The sequence below is a fragment of the Acanthochromis polyacanthus genome, chromosome 15 (assembly GCF_021347895.1).
Source record: "Acanthochromis polyacanthus isolate Apoly-LR-REF ecotype Palm Island chromosome 15, KAUST_Apoly_ChrSc, whole genome shotgun sequence".
NCBI classification, from domain to species: domain Eukaryota; kingdom Metazoa; phylum Chordata; class Actinopteri; family Pomacentridae; genus Acanthochromis; species Acanthochromis polyacanthus.
The window spans coordinates 21,742,418-21,765,878 of record NC_067127.1 but is presented as its reverse complement, the minus strand read 5'-3'; the positions used below and the strand labels follow the sequence as shown (position 1 = coordinate 21,765,878).

Below are 23,461 nucleotides of genomic sequence, written 5' to 3'. Positions count from 1 at the left end.
TCTTGAAAAAGAGGAACAAGCCACAACAAACATACTATGGGATATCACAGCCTTGCATGGCCTGACAGAAGACACCTCTGTTCACTCCTTTAAGGCAGATGATCTGTGATGACATACAGTACCAGTCAAAAGCTTGTTCGCACCTTCTCATTCAATGGTTTTTATTTATTTGAATTATTTTCTACATTGTAGATAAAACTGAAACATGAAAACTATGAAAGAGCAGTGCCATGCCATGCCGTCTGGTTTGTGTTTATTAGGAACAGCATTTATTTTTCAACAGGACAATGACCCCAAACACACCTCCAGGCTGTAAAAGGACTATTTGACCAAAAACAAAAGTGATGGAGTGCTGCATTAGATGTCCAGGCCTCCACAGTCTCCTGACCTAAACTCAATTGAGATGGTTTGGGATGAGATGGACCGCAGAGTGAAATCAAAAGGACCAACAAGTGCTCAGCATCTCTGGGAACTCTTTCAAGACTGTTGGCAATCCATTTTAGATGAGTACCCTATGAAGCTGAGAGAATGCAAAGAGAATGCAAAGCAGTAATTAAAGCAAAAGGGCGCTACTTTGAAGAATCTAAAGTATAAAACAGATTCTGATGCAACACTTTTTTATTTACAACACAATTTCAAGTGTTCTTTCATAGTTTTGATGTCTTCAGTATTAGTGTACAATGTAGAAAATAATTAAAATATGAGCAATATGAGCTACATTCAACAGTTACTCATCGAAAGCTCTGAGGGGCGAGGAGAAGGGAGATGTTAAGCTGTCCTTATTGAAAATTAACAATTCATGACAAAGGGAATAGAGACTGTGAATAGAGAGGGAACAAACACTCTTGAGAACAACTAACACACATCATCATGACAAGGTGGAGATTCTGATTAGTGGCTGATGTTTATGTTATTAATGTTTCTAAGTACCTATATATGTATGTATTTAATATGTACTAGTAGTTTTTCCACTCTCATCTCAAACACATTAGTAGTACTCTAGTCTCGTTTTACCAGTCAATTCTGAAACAATTCTGGCTTGTTTGTATTTCTTATAACTCATCTCAGTCATCGTAACGAACATTGCAACTGAGCAAACAATGCAGTTTTGGTGTGTTCTCAAAAAAGTGATGGCTGGACTTGTGGTGGAACATTTGCATGCAAGAAGGCAAGCACCGTCATTGAAATGAATAATCAAGGCATAGGCAGAGGATTTTTTTGTGTAAAAAATACTATGCAGCTATGAATAAAGATGAGTTTTTAGGTGTGAAGTCTATGATTGGAAAAGAACTTTAATGAATATCACAACGAGTACAAAAGAAAAAAATGTTATGCAAGATCATTATGATGACTAAACCTTTTACAAACCAGACAAGATGTCTGAGACATTCCCAGCCTCCATAACCAGTTAATACACAGGTGAAATCCCAGAAATTCTCTGAGTAATGGCTGGCATTCTAATGCAATGTTACCTGTTGGTCTGATTATCGTTGGTGCCTCCATTCAGGTACAGCAGGACCCGTCTTTCCAGGTAGGTCTCGATGTCCTCACCCTCGTTGCAGTTGCCCTCTCCAGTGAGCAGATCTAGTATCTGTGGGTTCAGGAGAACTGCTTCAAAGTCTCCTTCCATTAAGGACTCCAGCAGAGAGCCTGCCTCTGGAAAAACATATTAAGCACAATGACCTTAAGTATGCGAATAGTTGCTGGTCTGTACTTACGTAACTTAGCAGTACTCAAAGAGCAGTACAATGTTTCTAATTCTCACACACACTGCAAGGTGCTCAGCTGCTGTCGGAAAGAAGTTTGGGTTCGTCGTTTTGCCACAGACACTTCGGCATGGGAACAATTAGTGGACAGTCTGCTCTCCCACCTGAGCCACAGCCAGAAATGAACTCATTCTATAACATTTACTCATTTAGTTCAATTTATGTGACTAAATAAGAGCACTGTCGTCATATCAAATAAGGTTGACAAATAGCAATTTAAACAGATAGACTGGAATTAAAGAAAAAAATCCACAATTGATACCAGTTAACTTAGTTGTTGAGCTAATTTAGCTTAACTGATGTATCTTAACTTCAAGTGCCATGCATTTGGCTAGCAGATAGCTGAACAGCACAGAGAACCACGTGTTTTGGTCACATATCCTGGGATCCTGTCAGACACTGACAAAGCATTCTGTCAATCCCACATCACCTGGTAAATATACTGCATCCTGTCATTTTTTTAACTTGAAACAATCAATTTTGGAATTTTAGACTTAAGCCAGAAGACAGTGCTGCCACAAATCTTGTGACTCAGAGACTCAGCTCTGAAACAGCCTGGCAGGCAAAACCAAATGAACATCCACATATTTTTCCAAGATTCACAATATTTAAACTCTGGTTCACACATTTCTATAATTCATTTTGCAAATTATGCACACCAGAAAACAGACCTGGGAGAAAAGCGACAAGTTTCAAATTCTGAAAATTTGCTAAAGAAACACTGTATAAGGAATTCTGTGTACTGAAGGATCACTCAAATACAAAAAATGTTTGCAGAGGTTCCATTTTTTCTCAGCCTACCTTTAATTAGATTTCAAGCTTTCCAAGACTTGACTTTCAACATTTCTAAGCCTTTTTTAGTTCAGTTTCCAAACACGGCATGACATAAATGGGCCAGGAAATCTTCGTGATCCCTAAAATCTCTCTCCATTCTTATCTCCCATTTATGTGACTTCCAGCAATGCCAGTGCATCCACTGTGCCACATTACGCACGGCTGTCACCCGCTATTTATCCGCTTGATCAGCGATTGGACTGATTGTCACAGGCCTTTTCCAAATTAGTAATCAATCAGTGCCACTAACCGCTCTATATCATTTGAAGATGGAAGTTTGATATATGGACATAGTTCTGCAAATACAGTCGTAGGCCGAATGGAGCACTATAGGAACACCTACAACAATGAGGGTTTATGATTATCCGGCTCTACAAGTCTAATATGTGATGACAATAAAGGTTTGAGATCAATCTGGTTTCAATTCACCACTTCACCCTCCGGCACTGCCGTTCCCTCTGTCTCCAAAATGTGCGTAAGCAAACATCAAAGTTGGCGGCAGCGCACCGGTGCGCACATTCTCACGCCAAGTTTATTTTTATAAATCACAACCATTGCGTAGAAAGTGGCATACATAACTTTCTAGCCCTGTTTTGTGCGTACACAAGCTTTATAAATGAGGCCCCAGGCCTTTATGAAAGAGTGGACAATTGCATGCCATTACTTACTAAAAGGCAGATGCCAGCCTGCTGAGAGTTTGCCTTAAGACATCTCCACGACTTCCCGATTATGAGAAGCAAAATCCTCTGGACTGATTAAGTAAAGATTGAACTGTCTGGCCAACATTCCAGACCAGGCACTGAGCATCACCCAATCAACACCAGCCCTACAGTCGAACACAGTGGTAGCATCATCATGCTGTCATGCTGTATTTTTCTGCAACAGGGACAGGACGACTAGTCAGGATTGAAGAAAAGATGGATGCAGATAACATACAGTAATTCTGATTGAAAACCTCTGGAGTGCTCATGATCTCAGGCTGGCAAAGGTTTGCCACTTTATAACACAAGGTCCATAAGCGTGCAGCCAAGAAAAGAGAGGATTGGCTTCAGGAAAACTCTGTGAAAGTAGAGTTGAACAGCCAGAGTCTGAACCTTAACCCAAAACATTATCTTTGGAGAGACCTGAAAAAGGCTGTACTGATGCTCTTCATCAAACCTTTATAAGCCTCATAGGGAAGGAGGGTTATTCTTGAAAAAATAACTACTAACATTACAGAATTTATCAGAGCCAGAAACTGCAAAAACAAAAATAATCATCTGACAAATTTAATACTTCAGTGGGAAAACGTCTGGAGTACACTGGACCACCATTTTGCTGCATTATTGGTAACACCTGTGGGCATTTTAGAAAATCCGGTACATGTTAATTCCAGTTTTTTTCAATTGTGAAAGCACTTTTTTAAAATCTACATTTTCTTTTTTGTCATGTATGGCATTCTGACTGTCTCATACTGCACTCAAGGTATTTTGAGTTCTTTCTACTTCTAGCCATGGTTGTGCTGTTTCCATAGAGGTCCAGGATTTTATATTGCAATGAAAAATCAGCCCACTGTTCGCAAAAATGTAAAAATAAGGAGCAAATAAATGTTCAGAAACTGTCTGGGGTTAATGTGGTATTAAGATAAATTATGTTTGACCATGCTTTATGTGTATAAAGCTGATTTTGTTTTAAATAGCTATTAAAGTGAGAGTGTTTTTGTCTAGCTGAAACCCATTTCACAAGATTTTATATTAGCTTTTAAAAAAAAAAAGCAGTGTATTAATGTGAACTGGGATGAGGTGCTGGGTCAAAACAACAATTAAGCCCAAGTGGACAATGGTGCTGGTTTTTAATCACAAGCATTAAGAAAACTGCTGTGTTTATGCGTTTTTCTAATTTCCCCTGCAGCCTCCCTACACAAACCGGTAGCACCATGCGCTGCCTCAAAGCCAAAGCGAGCCTGACAACCGATCCCCTGTCATTTGTTTGAAATTGTTTGTAGTAATTTTTAATCTAACTTCATATTCTCATTAACTCAATGAGCATATTGAACCATTCCCCACAGTTGCAGCATACAGATTCGACGCCAACGCTCCCACACCACCATATACTCTGTTGTGTAATGACTAGGGCTGGGCCAAGAGGCTCAAATTAAGATAAAAATGCTGATTTATCGAAGGACGCAGGGTGGCTGCAGGGCCACCACTTGCCAACCAGAAATAATTGTGTTGCCCAAGTGGTCTGTTCAACATCTCCCTGTCTTTCATTAGCTGTTTATTTGAGAAGGGAGACTGGCTTGGCTCATTAGCATTGATTGCTTTGTGTTCCCCAGGTAGGGAGAAAAGAGAGGAGGGAAGAAGGCGGTGTTCTGAGCTGCATGGCAAAGCCTGGCTAAGTTTAGAAACCAAATTCGGTTCATTACGGTCCTTCTGGAATATACAATAAGGTTTAGAATAACAAAAGATGTGCCTTGCCAGAAAAACTTTATCTGCTTCCAGGCTCCTCTATGATCATATGTCCTCTTAAAATCCAAAAGGAAATTAATTTTCAATACTTTTCTTAACTAAAAAGGGTGTCATCAATCAGTAATCAATTAATCATGAATATAGTTTAAGTACAGCAAACATAATGCCATATGCTGATTTTTGCTTAAGTAATTGACTTGTTGCATTGACCAATTTACAACAGGAACGCCGTCTTCGTAAATTATGACTTCAGAATATGAGCTCTAGCCAAAAACCATTGAAGAGCACAGAAGTCATTGTCATGGTGTCCGTTATTAGTTTAACTGCCACAATGCTCTCTGACAAAACAATGTGAATATTACAGTATTAAACGCAGTAAATAAACTACAGTCTTCCATCTCATTAAGGAGCGAGCGGCTTCACCTGGTGGCACAACCAGGTACTACACTTAATGTACAGGACATTTCCTGGCATGCATGTCCTTCGTCTTCTGAATCAGTTAATGTACTAAATAAGAAATCAGTTGCTTAACCGATACTCAATAACATCCCTATGTTTTATTAATTTGACAGCAATTCAATTAGCAAGCATTTCATTAAAAAATAAAAACGTCAATGTCTGTGGCACCAGTAGAAAAGTCAGAAGATCACATGTCTAAATGAGCTACCCTCTAACAGCCTTTAGGCTGAATCATCAGTCAGAAGAAGCCTGACTCAAGTTAAACCCCTGACACAATACATCACTGACCATGAAGTACTGTATTCTACATGTAAAACCCCTAATAAGTATCTTTTATGTAAGCCAGCTAACTGGGCAAAGTGAAACATGTAAAAGGCTTCCACATTTTACATTGCCTGGCACTGCAGTTTTATTCACTGCAGAAGGCTAACTTTGGTTTGGTATGGTTGGCTAGGCACACCCATCCCATTCTGAAGCAGTGGAAGATTTGGATTATTCATACTTCTAGAAACAAGAACACAACCCCAAGGAGAGAGCACACGTTAGCCAGGTGGCACTATGCATTAATGAAAGCACGTTCCTGATGGCCCCACCAGGGACCATGAATTTTCCTGAGATATCCAACCAGTAATTGCTCATTTACTACAGTCTGCTGACCGTGGTGGCTGACTGAACATCACTGCCATCCATGCAGCTAACACTGATAAAAATATGTTTACATCGGCTTTAAGGTGCAGTTTCTTGACACAACAATCATTTTGGCCTCAGCACACCTCATATGAATTACTGCAGGTTGCCTGATGTATTTTCCAGTCCTATCATAACCGACATCATGTCCTCTGGTCTAGTTTATTGTATGTCTTTGTAGTCCCAGTGCTGTGAATTGCACAAATGGGAATGAGACACTTTCAAAGAAGCAGATGGACCTTTATAAAAGGTCTTTATGTAATTCCATAGATTTACACACCCACAAAGTGACAGATATGACTGTCCAGAGAATGAAAAAAAACAAGCCCTGCCCACTCTCTTATGTTTGCACACCTGGCTTATTATGTGCTTCTTGGATCGCCTTAAAAGGGTTACAATTTTTGGATTCTTAAGCAGTCACTACTTCAGTAAAAGTCAACTGTACTTCACAATGCTGTGCACCCTCAACTCCTGACACCATCACTCACACAAAGCCAGATTTCTGGCCCACTTGTGGACACCTTCAGGTCAGTCACATGGTCCTTTAACTGTACCCTTGGCTTTAATAAGCACTTCCAGTGCGAATGGTGTTGTAAAGGAGGTGTGGAGGTTTTCATCTCACTCCGGATCTAATGAAACCCAGGGGCTGCCATAATAGCACAGTGAGGAGGGAGGGAGAGGACGAGGAGAGGAGGAAGGCTCTGGCTTTATGAGGGAGAAAATGAAAGCCTGAGGTATGGCCACATGTTTAATGACATTTCAGCTACTCTTCAGGCCTGCTGATGAAATGGCAGCAATTATGGAAAACAAGGCAGAGACCCTCAAATTGGTCCATAATTCATAAAGGTTCAGGCAATGAGCTGCAGTTAATAAGGCAATGGTGAACAGGGCTGAGTAGTAATATAGATCCATGATAAGTGATCGGGTGCAGCCTACATGGGCATGGAAATTTCTTCAATAAGTATGACTTAGCTCTTAGCTGCAAACTGCACACAGTCACAGGCTTTCCTTCTTCCAAACAGGTGGGCTTGATGAGCTGCATTACATCTGATTCAGTTTCATTGGTCTGCCTTTAATTCAGTTTTATAGTCTTGTGATAATCTGCATGTTGTTTTGCAGGCTTTTATTCTTTGCCAAAAAAATACAATTCAGGGAAAGATCAACGGATGTAATGCATTTGCCTGAAGGTGACACTGTAATAGATTTAGCCAATATGACAAGGATTTTCTGCCAGGAGAGCCATACAAAATATATTTGACTCATCTGGTGGGACAGAACTGACGTAATTCCAAAATAAAAGCATGTTCGATTCCATCAGAACAACCAAAGTCCCGTCCTTTGCTGCTTCTTCGCTCCTCTCTACAGAAGATCTACACCTGTCCAATTTCTTCCAATTTCTTCCATCTTGTTTTTTGTTTAATTGCAGTAAAGCTACTATTAAAGAAAATTAACATTTTGTTTAGATTTTTATGAATTGTAGAGATCTGACAGCCTAGCATGCTACACCCATGTTTCTGACGGCACAAGGGTCTAGGGAAGCTCGACAGGGAGGGACGCGGGCTAAAAGGTTGTCTTTCAAATCCCTCTGCAGCAATTGGGCAGGTATGCAACCAATCAACGCAACGAATAGGCTGACGTAGTTCCGAGAGCACCGGCGGATTGTGGCTAAGTCCCATTAGCTTCCCAACCAGCGGAGCCAACTGGTATATTAAGGATTTGCCATATCCCGTCGGCATAAGTCCAAATACGTCTTTCTTCTCAATGAAACACTTCAGTGCCATCCTTTGTTTATCTTTCAAGTTGAATTTTAGCTTCAAATCTTTAAGGGCTGTGGCCAAAGCCGAGTCGAAAGATAACTGTTTATTGTGCGCTGGTTGTTTCTGTCAGAATCGTCACGCCTCTGTCGTCACTTCGTTACGCCCGCCTTCTGACTCTACACTTCATGGTGATTGGTCCGGCCAGTTTTAGGAGAATCCAGCCTCGAGCCTTATGGAGGGTAACTAGACCCACCCTGGCAGAGAATTAAATTCGTTGCCGTGGGTTGTCTAGCGCGGCTAGGCTAGAGATCTGAGGATTCTGATCATTAGCGCTTGAAGTTGTAAAATATTTGTGCAGAAAGATTTTTATTGAGAGAAAAAGATCCAAAAATGACTATATGTGGACATCTGGAGGAAAAAATGTGGTTAAAACAGCATTACTGATGGAGAGGAAAAATTCAGAGCAGCAGAGAATCCTCTTGTCTGTTATATACACCTCCATTTACTATTGCACTGACTGTTTCACTATTTATTTTAGTATTATTTAAATGTGTTAAGTGCAAATATCCCAAGTAGGTCCTTATGTAATTTCGTTACTTCTCTGATCCAGGAATGTTGTGATTGTCTTGTACTCAAAACGTTACAGTGCCTACTGTACTGGCGTCACTTCTTTAACAAGAAAAGCACTCAGAGAGCGCAGTACTCCCCCAAGGCTGCTTAGTGTGTATGATTTCTGACGGATAAGTCAGGTACTACAGTACTGTCCTAAGGCATCTTAGGGAGAACATTCTGTGCAAACATCCTTAACTGCCACATGATACCAACTGAGTGTTTCAACATGACAAAATGTCTTTGGTCACACCAACAAAATCATCGCTCCTCACCTACTCTACTCACCAGGTTTGGCTTCTGGGAACTTCTTACTCTTCCCTAAATTGAAGTTCAAGTCAAAAGGTCGCTCCGTACGCACAGTGGAGATGAACCAACATCCCACACAGATGGTGCTTGACCAGGGCTCCAGACTGTGACCATGTTTCAAGAGTGTGAGTTTTCACGATGCATTTATGCATGTGTATGATGATCATCAGGCTGATTTGGAGATACTCCAGCTGTTACGAGCAGCTACTGTGTTAGCTATTGTGGTTGAAAACAGTATATTGTCCCTCTGCATTGGCACAGTTAGTTTTTCTCAGCCTGACGTATGAAACAATCCATTTCACTGCGATTGTGTTCCCAAAATAAAACAATCTTCAAGAGACTATTTTGAAAAACAGAACGTGGAGAGAGAGGTCTGACTCAGAAACACCTGATGATAAAGAGTGCTGGCGCAGGCAGAAAGATATCGACTGAGCTGGTTAAACAGAAAAACAAGATCACACACTCATTCACAATGGCTAACGCAGTGCTAGGGCTGATAAGTGAAACTACAGCGATCACAATTTTGGCTTCTTATAATTAAGAGAACACGATCAACTGCAGTACTGATGCTGAAAATGTGGTTGGCTCATATAAACGTTAGCTCAAAGAAAACAGCCCATGTAGATCAAATCACACAAGAACATATTATTTCAATGTGATAAAATGCTAATTTCTGGTCTCACAGCTGTCAGAATGAACTACAGCCTCCTGGCTAGTTTTTACTAGAGAATGAATGTCAGACAGGGAACATCAGTGACGAGTGAGGAATTTAGCATGACCAGTTTATAAGACTAATAAAGGAAGTATCGTCAAAGGGAATATATTTTTAGATGAAAATGCTCTACAAATGTAAAGTCTTCTGATATTTGATAAGAGTTAGTAGCACCAGTGCTGCCAGTAAGTTAGTCTGGAGCCCTGTTTACCCACTTAGAGAACAGGGCTTCAAGAAAGTGGTCAAAGCTTGGCATAAGCGCTGGAAGATAGTGTTGCGCAATATGACAGCGATTTAATTTAATTCAGGTATGTTTTCGCTTTTAATAGGTGCAGACTCAGAACATTTTGATCACCATTTGTATTTAGAAGTTCTTCATAAAAATGATTCCTTCATTCTTTAAAATACTTTAGATGCACCTCTACACATTTGGTTCCTCTATTATAGACAGCTCCCTAAATATGCACTTACCTCCACATCAAGCATATCCGCTTACTTTCGCCTCTTTCCAAACACCGTAAAACTTTTTACACTACACAATGACAAGTTCTGATATAGGAGTATTTAGCTATATAGTTGGAAACCTATTCTGAGAAAGAAGAAAAATGACGAGACAGGGACCATTTGCTGTCGCTTTCTCATTTGTAACTTAGAACACCTGTCTTCTCGTTGTCTAATTTGTGTTTTTGAGACTCATCATTAACACTGCGGTTCTGCTGTGGTCTTAAGTGCGTCCTTATGATGCGTCTTCAAGCATGAAAAACATCATGCAGACATGGAAACAAATTTCAAAACCTGATTTTCATCAAAAGAGTTCCTGAAGTCACAGCATGTAGATGAACATTTTTACTGGATTAAAACTGCTGATAAACTAAAGTCTGGAATATCAATTTAAAAGTCTTCTCTTGTTACAGCTTTTTACTGCCTATTAATAACATTTCTGACAGAAGTCCATCTCATCTTTGTACTGAATCCTCGATGTTACCTGTGTAAATTAAAGTGCCGTATGTCGCATACTGTGTTGTCTTTAATGGTTGTGTTTAGATTGGTAGCTCCAGAAAACAGGGACATGGTTGACCTCAAAGTCACAACAGAGCCTCCAACATGGTTGTTGATGCCAAGTTGAATACTTTTAATCGACTGTAAAATGAAGAACTTAATTAGATTCTTCTGAGCAAACTCTCCCCATACTAGGTAGACAGTGTGACCTGAGGTTTGCCCTTGCAATATGGTTCCATTTTAATTCTCTCACTTTAATAATTAATTATTCATTCATGTCATGTATATCTCCTTTAGTTGAGACCAGTCGTTGCTGCTTTCATAAAATGGCGCTAGAGTTAAATATTTGCTTGGATGTTGCTCAGGATTTATAATGTACTTGTGCTATCAAGATAAGCAATCTGATCATGGGGTCTTTACATTTACATCTGCAGGTAATCAGCATTCTTGTTATCTCAGTTCTGCCTGCGAACCACTTTCTAGTGTCACAGGGTGACAGACTGTGAATAATGTGCTTTTGAAATGTTTGACATGATTTTAAATTGAGGTTACAATTTAAAATAGCATAAGTATATCTGTCTTAGCTGTCATGTTAGTGGTTTCATAAATGTATGCTGTTTTCCTTGTGTGAGTGATTGTCAGGCTTTTGAGTTTCAACAAACACTTAAAAGCTGTTACTAAATCTGCCTATTACCACCTGAAGGACATTGCTAGAATCAAAGGTTTTCTGTCTAAAGAAGACACACACAAATGTGTCCATCCATGTATTTTCAGTAGGTTACATTATTGTAATGGTGTGTTTACAAGTCTTAAGAAGGAAAGCACTCAGAGCACAGTACTCCACCAAAACTGCTGTCGTATCATTTCTGATGGATGAAATCTTCAGTTAAAAAAATAAAAAAGACCTTGCAGTGAGAACAGGCGTATGTTATGCATGTGTATGCTATGTATTGAAAAATGTGGGAATGGTGGGAACTGATGGGATTCTGATACTTTTATCATTTCCGATGATTAAGTCCTGATAAGTCCACAGTGGTCGATTTGTAGTAGGAACACAATCATGTGATTGTCAGCAGGCAGCTGATGTAGTGTTCTCTTGTTGTCATAGTTACAGTGACGCCTCACCGCTATTTCTCAATACAGAAATCTTGAACAAATCCGTGGATCCAGACTACAAGCCACATCACTGCCAAGATCACTCTGTCCTCATGTTATTTCTGACCTTCCTGAAAATTTCATCGAAATCCTTCAGCTCGTTTTTTTATTAATGTTGCTAAATGACAAACAGCAGGCATGTCATTGGGAAATTACCAAATAAGTGAATCCTTGGAAGTGAGGGAGCAGAGAAACCTTTGAAATTTAAAGGCTGAAATGGTGCATTCTGGTGAACTCTGACACCTAGAATTCTTTAAACATGAAGGCTTAAAAAAAATGTCTGTATGGGACCTTCTAGGCACCCCCCAAAAACAGCACAAAGTCATGTTAATGTGATGAAACCAAATATTTATACTGGATTCAAATTTGAATGGGCCACATGAAGTCATCACTATGTGTGCTTTCCGATCGACCATGGGAGTGAGCCTCTTCTGTTGAGGAACTTGTGGGGCAATGCCACTGGGTTGTTGCAAGCATAGACATAATAAAGAGTAGACGCCGCATCAACCGCTACTGCCTATTGGGGCTGACGAGCGGTGGGGCCGCCATCTTGGTCCGGTCACCCGCTCCACTCAGTGCTGTTTGACAGCGCATTTAATTAAGATATATATATCTATTGTTTTATACAGAAATGTGTTCATTAGTCAGTATTTTGTTTATATATGTATATATGGCATAATCATATATTGTCTCTTCAAATTATTTTTTGAATTTTTGTTTTTATTTCCTTCCAAAGCATAACAATAACCATACAAATATTACAATGATCCATGTAATACACATTTTTTCATTATGAAGATTTTTTTTTTTTTTTTTTTGAACTCCTACCCCCCTCCCCGGCCAGTCCCAAAATTCTGTCCAAACAATAGCATAGAAAACAGTAATGTGTGCGCTTGTTTACTGTTCTGTTATGTAGGCATTACATTTGTGAAAGGAAAGGCTCCCATATTTCCTCATATGTGTCCATTTGTCCGTTTATTTTGTAGATCAGTCTTTCGTACGTAGCGGTTTCTGACAATGCAATAAACCATTCTGAGAAAGTAGGGTCCTTTTGGTCCTTCCAGTGTCTTAGTATAATTCTTTTGGCCGTGGTTAAGGCAATCTGCAGCCAACCGGAGCATTTCCCCTTCACAGCACCTTTTGGGTCCAAAACGTTTAACAAACATAATTGTGGAGTAAGAACCACTTGACTCTTCAGGATAGAACATAATTTTGCCATGACACCTCTCCAAAACACAGCTATATTAGGACAGGTTAAAAACATGTGAACCAAGTCTCCAGGGGCCAAATGGCATCTCCAGCATGTATTAGTTTGTGTGATTTTTGCTCTGTAAAGTCTTAGAGGTGTCCAATACAGTCGATTTAAAATTTTGAACTGAATAAGCTTGGAGCGTGCATCCCTCAATGGGTTTAACATGGTTTTAATCAATGCGTCCCATTCATCTATTGTAAATTCGATACCTATGTCTTTTTCCCATGTGGTTTTCAGACTTTTGTTGGTTTTATTTTCTTCCTCAGCTAAGAATTTATATATATTGCTTACTAATCGCGGGAGTTTGCTGAGTTTCTCCATTATTGCTTGCACCTGTGGTTTTGTAGATATAACTGGATGTTTCCGTTTTAATTCTAATAAACAGTTTCTCAGTTGTAGATAATGCCAGTGTTCCTTTTCAGGTAGGCCAAATGTTATTTTGAGGTCTTGAAATGTTATGACATTACCTTCCAGAAAAACATGTTCTAATTTTTCAATTCCCTTATTATACCAATTTCTCCAGAATATTGTCCTCCCTCCTATTTTTATTTTGGGGTTCTCCCACAAAGGTGCAGATGGATGAAGTTGTGGCAACGAGTTCTTTCTCTTGTGAATCTGCAGCCATACGTTGCGGGTATGCGTTATAATTGGGTTGGATTTGGTGTTATTTCTGTGGGTTTGATTCAAATAGTCTGGAGATTTAAAGGGAGAGTTGATTTCATCCTCCAGCTGTACCCAGATGGGTTTTCTGTGAGTTTTAGATATTAGAGATATAATTTGGGCTACGGTAAATGCATTGTGATAACGTCGTATATTAGGCAGGTTCAGTCCTCCACGAGCTGTGTTAAGTTGAAGTTTTGCGAGAGTCATTCTGGGCTTCTTACCTGCCCATATGAATTTCTTAAGACATATATCCAATGCTTTGAAAATTGTTTGTGGGACCGTAAGAGGTATAGTACTGAATAAATAATTCAGTTTAGGGATGATAACCATTTTGACTGCCTGTATCCTACCCCATAAAGAAATCTGGAGTTTGTCCCAAGTTTTTAAGAGAAGGTCTATTTTACATATCAGGGGGTCAAAATTATCTTCAGCAATTTTTTCCAATCCTGGGTTTATCATAATTCCCAAGTATTTGAGGTTTTTCCGAACCCATTGGAAATTCCAGTTATCGAAATGTGTCTTAAAGCAGGATTTGGATAGCGGCATAACTTCACATTTAGTCCAATTAATTTTGTACCCTGAAATTTCAGAGAATGCGTTTATGGTCTCTTCAAATTATTAAAATAATTGACTTTGCTGCCATTATCTGCTTCTCTAACATATATTAGTGTGTGTGTGTTTACAAAATACCTGTCTACAGTCGAGCTTAATATCAGAATATTCTATTACCTATTATTATTATTATTATTATTATTATTATTATTATCTATTTTTCCCGCTATGAATATTAAAATACGTCGAACCATTTGTCCTGTATCATAGCTCCATGTATGATGTTTGCAGCAAAAAAATAAAAATAAAAAACGCGTGAAAATCAGTTTAATAGTCAGAGTTAAGATGGATTAAATGCGCTGTCAAACAGCGCTGAGTGGAGCGGGTGACCGGACCAAGAGGGCGGCCGTATTTCTCGCTGCGCAGCAGCCCGAGCGGCGTCTACTCTTTATTATGTCTATGGTTGCAAGTACACACTACTGATCCCGTATGTTTGGTCCTGTTGTCGCGTCTCTTCCCTCCGCCGGGTGAAAAAATTGCTGGGCATTTGGTGGTTAGAGCGCTTTTCGCACAATTTCCTGGCATGATTTTTCGTTTTCATGTGGTCTATCAGCGCTTGGCATCCTCTGTCGCTGTATTTTGTCTCATCGTCGCACACCATGCACCTCGCTTTCCCAGCTACATCTAACTTTCGATAATGCTCTCCAATCGTTGTTTCCAACTCGTGCTTTTGCCAGCGCACTGTTGACAACTACGTGCGATCCAATCCTATACCCCTTACACCCTATATTTTTTTTCTCATCGAATTTGGGCGATTCACGTTGGGTCTCAAAATTGATACCTCCATACGCGAATTTTCGCGGATCCGCGACCAAATAACATGCCTGTAAACAGAAAGACAGACAGACAAACGTGCACCGATCATCACATAATTCCACCACGTTCCTTGGAGAAGTAACAAGAAATCAATCAAGCAGCTGCAGTTGAAACTGGACAATATTACATAACTCCTCAAATCACCACACCGAGTTCCTGATAGTCAAAGGGTAGAGTTCAAAATCTTACTTCTGGTCTACAAAGCACTGAATGATCCTGGACCAAAATACATCCTGGACTTATTATCTCCATATGAAGCATCCAGAGCCCTCAAATCATCAGGGACAGGTTAAGTGTGTGTTCCCAGAACCAGAAGCAAAAATAGTGAGGCAGCATTCAGCTATTATGCTCTTCATCTGTGGAACAAACTTCCTGAACACCTGAGATCCACTCAAACTGTCGACTCTTTTAAATCAGGCCTGAACACCATACTGTTTACGGCAGCTTTCTCTTAGATGCGCAGTCTGTTTTCTTGACTTCTCATGCACTTTTATGGCTTAACTGTGTATGATCTTAATGTCTACTTTTAATGTACTTCCATTGCCTAATTATGTATTATTCCTGTGATTTTAATGTTTACCTTTAAATCATTTTTAGAATTAATTTTCTGAATACGCCGATTGTCACATAACTCCACCGCGTTCCTCGGTGGAGTAATTAAGTTTAAAGTTATGTGCTGAATGTATTTCTTTGCTGTTGTAAAGCACCTTGAATTACCTTGTGTATGTATTGTGCTATACAAATGGTACCTCGTGATGATACTCAACCACATTTTATCGAACTGAAGCTTGACATTTTTTTAAAAGGTTCTGGCCTTAACAAGTAAATGTACAGAGTTTAAATTCAGCACTGCAAAACTGAACAGAATCACACCCTATAAGCAGCACCTATACTTCCAGTACACCTTTCGACAACTCCAAAGCTATCTTTGAGGAAGAAGGTGTCTGTGTGGCCAATTAATCAAATTAAAGGAAAACAAATAAAATATCTCCTTAGGCAATGACACAAAGAGTAGAATGTTAGTTATTTTAGGATGCCAGCAAGAGAACAACTCAGCCCTGAACCATGAAGTGTCAGACAGATGGACTGCGGATGCACACATCCTGGCATGTAGGTCACCTCAGCAGGGTGCAACGGACCGTTTATCGTCGAGGAACGACAGCGCTGTCACTCACTCTCAGCTGTGCAAGGGGACTCTTTCTAATTAAGACAGCTCAGTTTCATTTTCAAACATGCAGACAAAGTCAAATCAAATGAGGTGCAGACCACATAACAGTGACTTGGGTTCCAACACCCGTACATAAGTACCACCTCTTTCATCTCCCTGCATGTATTGTACAACTTTAGTCCTCTGGAACGACAAAGCTTCTTAAAACCTGGGTGTCGAGTTTGATAACGTTTTCCATCAATGTGTCAAAACTTAACATTACAATTTAATTATTTAATATATTTCAATCTAACCATTTCTACACACAAAGTAATTGAATTATGGCCACTTTAGACAGAAAACAGCCCATTAATATCAGGTAAAATATCAGACTGATACCTGATAGAATCTCCATGTAAACCCTAGCAGATACTGAGTGTTAGACACTGATTTAAAAAATAACAGATGATGTAAGACTTGACGACTCAGCCATATCTAAAATTTAAAAAAGCATCTATTAACTGACGAGTTGCACCAGTAATAGTGTTGTCCACTGCCTGGGGAGAAATGATGTGGTCCCGGGAAATAGTGTGCTAAAGCTACAGCAGTGTTTAATACAGGACAGAACAGCGATGTACTGATGTTTCTGCCAGGGATGTCTTTGAACCCAGCGTTCCTGCAGCTGCTGACAGATGTGAGCGACACGATGCAGGTAGATGGAAGGAAGACGTCATGCCAGACTCTACTTCGATAGTCTGCCAGAAAAATCGACCTGCCTTCCTTGCTTCCTTCTCAGCACATGGCTATACCATACAACATAACATAACAAGAGTTTACATTCAGCTCATCTCTCTGAACCTCAGTTAGCCAAATCTCATTCTGAATTTCCCCCAGACTCCGCCTGACAAATTGGGAGAACTAAAGCTAATGTTAGCTAATGTCCATTATAGAAGTTGTCGTTTTATTTTATGTAACACAAATCCATGTATACAATCTATGCCGAATAACAACACCACTCATACTATTTTTAAATCGCTATCCACTATTACTCAACGGGACAACTGCTGCTGCTATATAGTAAGGTCATTTTAAATTGACCGAAAATTAAACAGAGTCTGGTGGGACTTTTACACACGACAAAGACCGAACCGTATCATAGCTAAAAGCTCGCTAAGCAGCTATGAAACTCACATTTCAATTGTAGCGCAAAGAGCTTCCAATATCATGACATTTAGACCCTGTCATTACCGGTAACGGCGGCACCGGAGACGGAATGGTGAAAAGTCCGAAGACCGCCGCGTTTAAATGTCACCGAGACCACAACCTGCTGGAGCAGCCACGTCCACGGAGCTCAGCCCATTAAATAAACGGTCAGCTCCGCGGTAAAATAACAGTAAAAGACAGGCCAGTGTCTCACCTGCACTACTGAAGACATTCTGCTTCCACTCCGCTGCCTCGCTGGCTGTTAAAAAGCCTCGGAGTACGGGCAGCTCCACGTCCAGCGGCATCGCGGAGCCTCTGGTCCGGCTAGAGAGAGAGGAAGAGCCGCTGCCTTCAGTCAGGACGGTCTGCTCAGAGCTCAGGATCAACCGCTGTGTCAATGAGCCCAGTCACTACTTCTTCATTCACAGATTAAATGTTTATTTCTACCCATGTGGTGCAAGTGGCATCAGTAAGCAGCCATGACAGATGCGCGTTGCATTGTGGGAAAACTAATGAAGGCGTGCACGGGGATGAAGCGGCTCATTTCAGTACGCGCAGAGAAAGCACAGCCCATGCTAGCTGTTAAACACGTTTTTATACCAAAGTACAGCTGAGTGCTGCCTTTAAAGTGTTATAATGTCATTTATTTAATAATTAACAATATATGTTTATTACTTGTTTACAAAGAATTTTTTATTAAAAATAATGAATAATTTCAAATTAAATCATATTAATTTCACTGTGACTGTATAACTAATGAGTTGCAGCTGGCCTCACCCTTTTCAGGAAGCACTGCCTGCCAATCACCATTTGAGCTGGCCAGCTATTGGTTAATTTGGTGTGACATAACACCAGGGTCAAAGTGCTACAGGCATGTCAAGCTAGCAGGCTAACTGGTCGTTTGGGGTTTCATGGAATGGCAGAAATAAATGAAATGATTATAGCAAGAAAAAAATCTATTTATATTAAGATTTTTTTATTTCACAACTTAACATATATAACAGCTGTAAAACACAACAAGGATATTGTTTTTTGTTTTTTTGGTACCAGTTTAAGAGTCCTAAAGCATTTCCACACTCATGAGGACTGGACAGTACCCTGGTACTGAGTTACAATGATCCAGGCTTGTGGAAATTAATGCAATGGTCACTGTCGTCATGTCATTCAGACAGAGGATGGATTTTATCAATGTTCTTCAGTTGAAAGTAGTACCCTATGACCACAGAGTTAATGTGTTTGTCCAATTTTATTGCTGAATCAAAGATGACATTCAGATTTCTGGCACAGTTTGGCTGCTAATGGCCCAAAAGTGGCTGTTGATGGTCGTTGTTTTGTTGAGGACCAAATCACTCCTGACCTTCTGTCATTTAGCAAAAGACAGTTTGTGGCCATCCAGCACTTCAGATGAATGGACTCAGAAGAAGATATATTTGTGTGTAATCAGTGTATAGTGGAATGTTTTTGGAAGACATTCTTCATTATTTAAGTATATTTAAACAGCAATGCAACCTTAGCCCCTGTTTGTATCCCTCATATATTAACATACATGCAGGTCACACAGTTAGTCATTGTTTTCTCTCAAATGAACCAGAAAGGTGTTGTTCTGAGGTACAGTCGTACAGTAGTAGTGAGTACAGCCCTGTGTAATATCACTGAAATGTCAAATGATTAAATGTTGCATCAAGCATTTGTGCTCATAAGCAATCAAAATGAATGCTACTAAAACAAAGGCTATATTGTTAAAACAGGCCAGAAAGTAGAACCTCAATGCAACAAAAGTAAATCCACCTGTGATCACTAAAACATAAGCTAGAAGACCTGTGATCACTGAAACTAAACTGAGAGCATCTGTGAACATGAACATGAGCATGAAAAGAGCTGCAAACATCAGAACTGAGGTTTGAATCTAAGGACTGCGTGAATCTGCATGTCTGTGTCATGGCTTCTCATGGAAAAGACTTGCCAGAGGAATTGAAAAAAATCGAATTTTGAAATTCTACAATTAAACCCAGTTCATGATACTATGTCTGGTTGATAACCGTGCACCCCACAGGATACTGACTTTGATTTGTGGGCAACGTTTGTCCAACCATTGAACCACATTTATGCTTTCCACAATCAGTGTATTGATCAAGGTTAAGATATTTTGGCTACTAAAAGTCAAATTTACGTGCAATTCTACGAAACTGTTAGCCTAGCCGCGCGAGACCCATGTTCTGAAGGCACAAGGGTCTAGGGCCGCTCGACAGGGAGGGAGGCGGGCTAAAAGGTTGTTTTTCAAATCCCTCTGCAGCAATTGGGTAGGTATGCAACCAATCAGCGCAACGAATAGGCTGAAGTAGTTCCTAGAGTGCCGGCGGATTGTGGCTAAGTCCCATTAGCTTCCCAACCAGCAGAGCCAGCTGGTATATTAAGGATTTGCCATATCCCGTCGGCATAAGTCCAAATACGTCTTTCTTCTCAATGAAACACTTCAGTGCCGTCCTTTGTTTATCTTTCAAGAGGAATTTTAGCTTCAAATCTTTAAGGGCTGTGGCCAAAGCCGAGTCAAAAGATAACTGTTTATTGTGCGCTGGTTGTTTCTGTCAGAATTGTCGCGCCTCTGTCGTCACTTCGTTACGCCCACCTTCTGACTCTACACTTCATGGTGATTGGTCCGGCCAGTTTTAGGAGAATCCAGCCTCGAGCCTTATGGAGGGTAACTAGACCCACCTTGGCAGAGAATTAAATTCATTGCCATGGGTTGTCTAGCGCAGCTAGGCTACAAAACTGTAACTTCACAGGAACTTCTTCGCTAAAGGTTTGCATTTAACATCCTTTGTCTTCCTGCTCCTGATGAGTTTACTTGAGTCTGTGTTTGTCCTTCAGGACCAGTGCTTTGACTCATATCTCTGTGAACAAACAAAGAACCAAATGAAAACACATTTGCTTCACAGACTGGATTGTTTTTAGTTTACTGAAGTTCTTGTACCTCAATACAACTGAATGCTCTGGGCTGTTTTTCAGTCATTTCAACAAGTAAGCACAGAATTCCCCTTTAAGACAAATTACTGCAGTATTGCAGAGGTCAGCAATGAAGTGAAGACCATACCACAGATAATCTGCTGCGCTGTTGATTTAGTACCACAAAGATTCTTTCATCTTCAAGCATATAATGTTTATTTTATGAGACTACAAATACATTTTTCCATATCACAGATTTACAACGTAAGAAAAGCTGCACTGACATTTAAAAACAAAAAAGGTCTTTGAGGTCCTACAGAGCATTTTGAAAGGGAACTAAAGCTACCATCTATAACCTTTCATATATTTATTTTTTTCAAGATGCTCACTGTATAAAATAATAGGAGCCTCGTGTTTTAAGAGCCATACAATGACAAAATAGATTTGGAAATAATTGGGGCACAAGGATATAAATAAATTCTGTTCTGACTGATATTTTGATCTGAAAGCCTAATTATGTCACATCAATGAAAGCAAAGGCATCTTATTAGTGCAGGTGTGTTATGAGCAAAAACAGTGTTCAGCTTTGTCAACCACAGCCTCTAACTTCACAGACAGACTTTGTTCCTGCTATGTGGAGAGACTCTGGACAGAATACATGGATGGATAGTACCTGCAATATCACACTGATTTGATACAACAGAAGATGTGTTATTACATCATATGATGAGCTTAAAAAAAAAGGTATAAATACAACATTGATGACAGAGAAATATCAGGACACACTGCAGGAATTGAAATGTTAGTATATTTTATCGGTTATGTGATGACAATGCACTTCAAATGACATATTAACAGCTGGAAGTTGTAGAAATGTTTAAAGTGGTCGTGCAGAAGTTTGGTCACAGCTACTCATTCAAATGGTTTTCTTTATTATTTCCAATTTTCATTAATTATGAAATCAGCAAAAAGAAGCCATCTTTTGCTTTGATGACATCTTTGCACACTCTTTGTTCTCCAACCAGCTTCATGAAGTCATCATCTGAAGCTTTTCCAACAGTCTTAAAGGAGTTCCCACATATCAGCATATGTGGGCACTAGCCAGGTCACTTGATGCAGCTATCCATCAACCTGCTTCTGGAGCAGACAGTCTTTACAAGGTCTGGAGGTGTCTATTGGCTCATTTGTTTTTTAATTTGTTATTGCATTTGGAACTAAACATCTCAGAAACACATTAACACATCCAACCGTGTTACCAGTAGTTACTCCGAGCAGGCACTGCCTGGCAAAATTTGGAACATCTTGTCTCAGAGAGATGCTGAAAAACTAGTTCATGCATATGTTATTTCCAGGCTGGACTATTGTAATTCCTTATTTTCAGGATGCCCCAACAACACGAAAAACTGCCATTTGGTTCCATGTGGCCTGCACAGTGGCTCGGTGGTTAACACTCCCTTGCAGCAAGAAGATTCCCGATTTACATTCCTTCCTAGGATCTTTCTGCATGGAGTTAGCATATTCTCCCTGTGCATGTGTGGGCTTCCTCCGCTAGTCCAAAGACATGCTTCCAGTTTAGTGCTTAAAGGACTCTTTGGTCTACATTTCTGTTCAATACCGTATGAAGAGGCTTGATGTCTGCAACAGGACACCACAGAGGAAGCTGCTGCTCTGCAGAATAAACTTCACTGTGGACCACTCTGCTACTGTAGACTGATGAAAGTAAAGGCATAAAAAGAGCCTGCACACCATCAGCAGAACACCATTCAGTGATGCATGATCTGGGGCTGCTTGCTTCTGGATCTGTACAGCTCTACCACTGAGGGGAGAATGAATTAAAAAAGTTTATTGAGGTGTTTTCCAGGGTAATGTCAGGGTGGTGTTCAGCTGAAATTCAGCAGAAGCCAAGTGATGCGGCAGGACCATAAAACATCTAAACAATTCTACTACAGAAGGACTTCAGGGAAATAAAATCCCCCGTTAGGGAGTCAGAGCCGTGACCTGATCACAATAGAGATGCTGTGGAATGACCTTAAGAATCTTGTGCAGGTCTAATTTCAGCAACAAAACACACTGGTTTGATGCTTTTGCTGGCAAAAGAGATTCTAATACTTAAATCTGAATGTTCATTTTTCTTTCCACTAGTAATGGGAATGCTTAATGGCTTCACAGGGCCTATCAATGTGTTGACATTCTGACTTGGACCAAACACACATTCTGAAACCTGGCTTTCATTTTGATTTCAACTGCAAAGTTTTGTGACTGCATTCTGCATGGTTGTGAGCCATCATATTGACAAATCTGCCTATAGATAGACAGATGGAAATATGAACAAACACGCACACATAGCTATTAATGGCAAACTATGGGAAAATTGGAAGACTGCTCAAAGTCAGATGGTGTCAAGTTGGGTGAGTAAAGTGTGTGGAGCAACAGTTCAAAGCCACATTTGACGGTTTCTGCTGCTGTAACTTGTGCTGTGTGCACTGATACATTGTCCTGGAGCAACAGCACTACATTTTTTGGTTTCCCTGTCACCTTCTGATTTTTTGTGAAGGCTTTTGAGTATACAGTTATGCCCCAAATGAGAGTTGTTTCCAGGTGAGGCCAAAAACTGGTCTGTTAAATGTTCTGTAGAATAGAACTAAGACATTGAGATGTTGCACTCCGTATCATCAGCCCTCATATCTGGACCTGCTGTTCAAAGGAGCTCAGATCATCCATTTATCCATCCATTATAGAATAGACTAAAATAGACTAGAATAGCTTTATTGTCACCATACATGGGGGCATGACTATAATATAAGTAGCTGCCACTGGACGGTGCATTAAAACAAGCTAAATTAACAACAATGAATAAGAAAATCGAATGCACATATAAAAAAAACTATATTCAGAATTCCAACATATGCAAAAGAGGCAAGATACAGACAGTACAGTGTGGAGGTAATGAGATCAAATAAAGCCGGTAAAACTGAATAAATATGGACAGGAGATTGCACATAATTAATTATTAAAAGTGACACTGTGCTTAGAGTTTAGAAGTCTGATGGACCACGGGTAAAAACTGTTTCTCTGCCTGTTTGTCCTGCAT

The 23,461-nt window shown here is 40.0% G+C and overlaps 1 protein-coding gene across 2 annotated transcripts in view; it reads right to left on the bottom strand.

Moving 5' to 3' along the window:
• The window catches only part of ttc27 (tetratricopeptide repeat domain 27), a 101,288-nt gene extending 83,348 nt beyond the window's left edge, over positions 1-17,940 (bottom strand). For both annotated transcript variants that reach the window (XM_022199140.2, XM_022199141.2), the window contains exons 1-2: positions 17,642-17,940; positions 1,473-1,656 (exon numbers count right to left, since the gene is read on the bottom strand). In XM_022199140.2, coding sequence (XP_022054832.2) covers positions 1,473-1,656; positions 17,642-17,732 — 275 coding nt within the window. In that variant the 5' untranslated portion in view covers positions 17,733-17,940. The remainder of the gene's footprint in view (positions 1-1,472; positions 1,657-17,641) is intronic.
• Between the last annotated feature and the right edge of the window lie 5,521 nt (positions 17,941-23,461).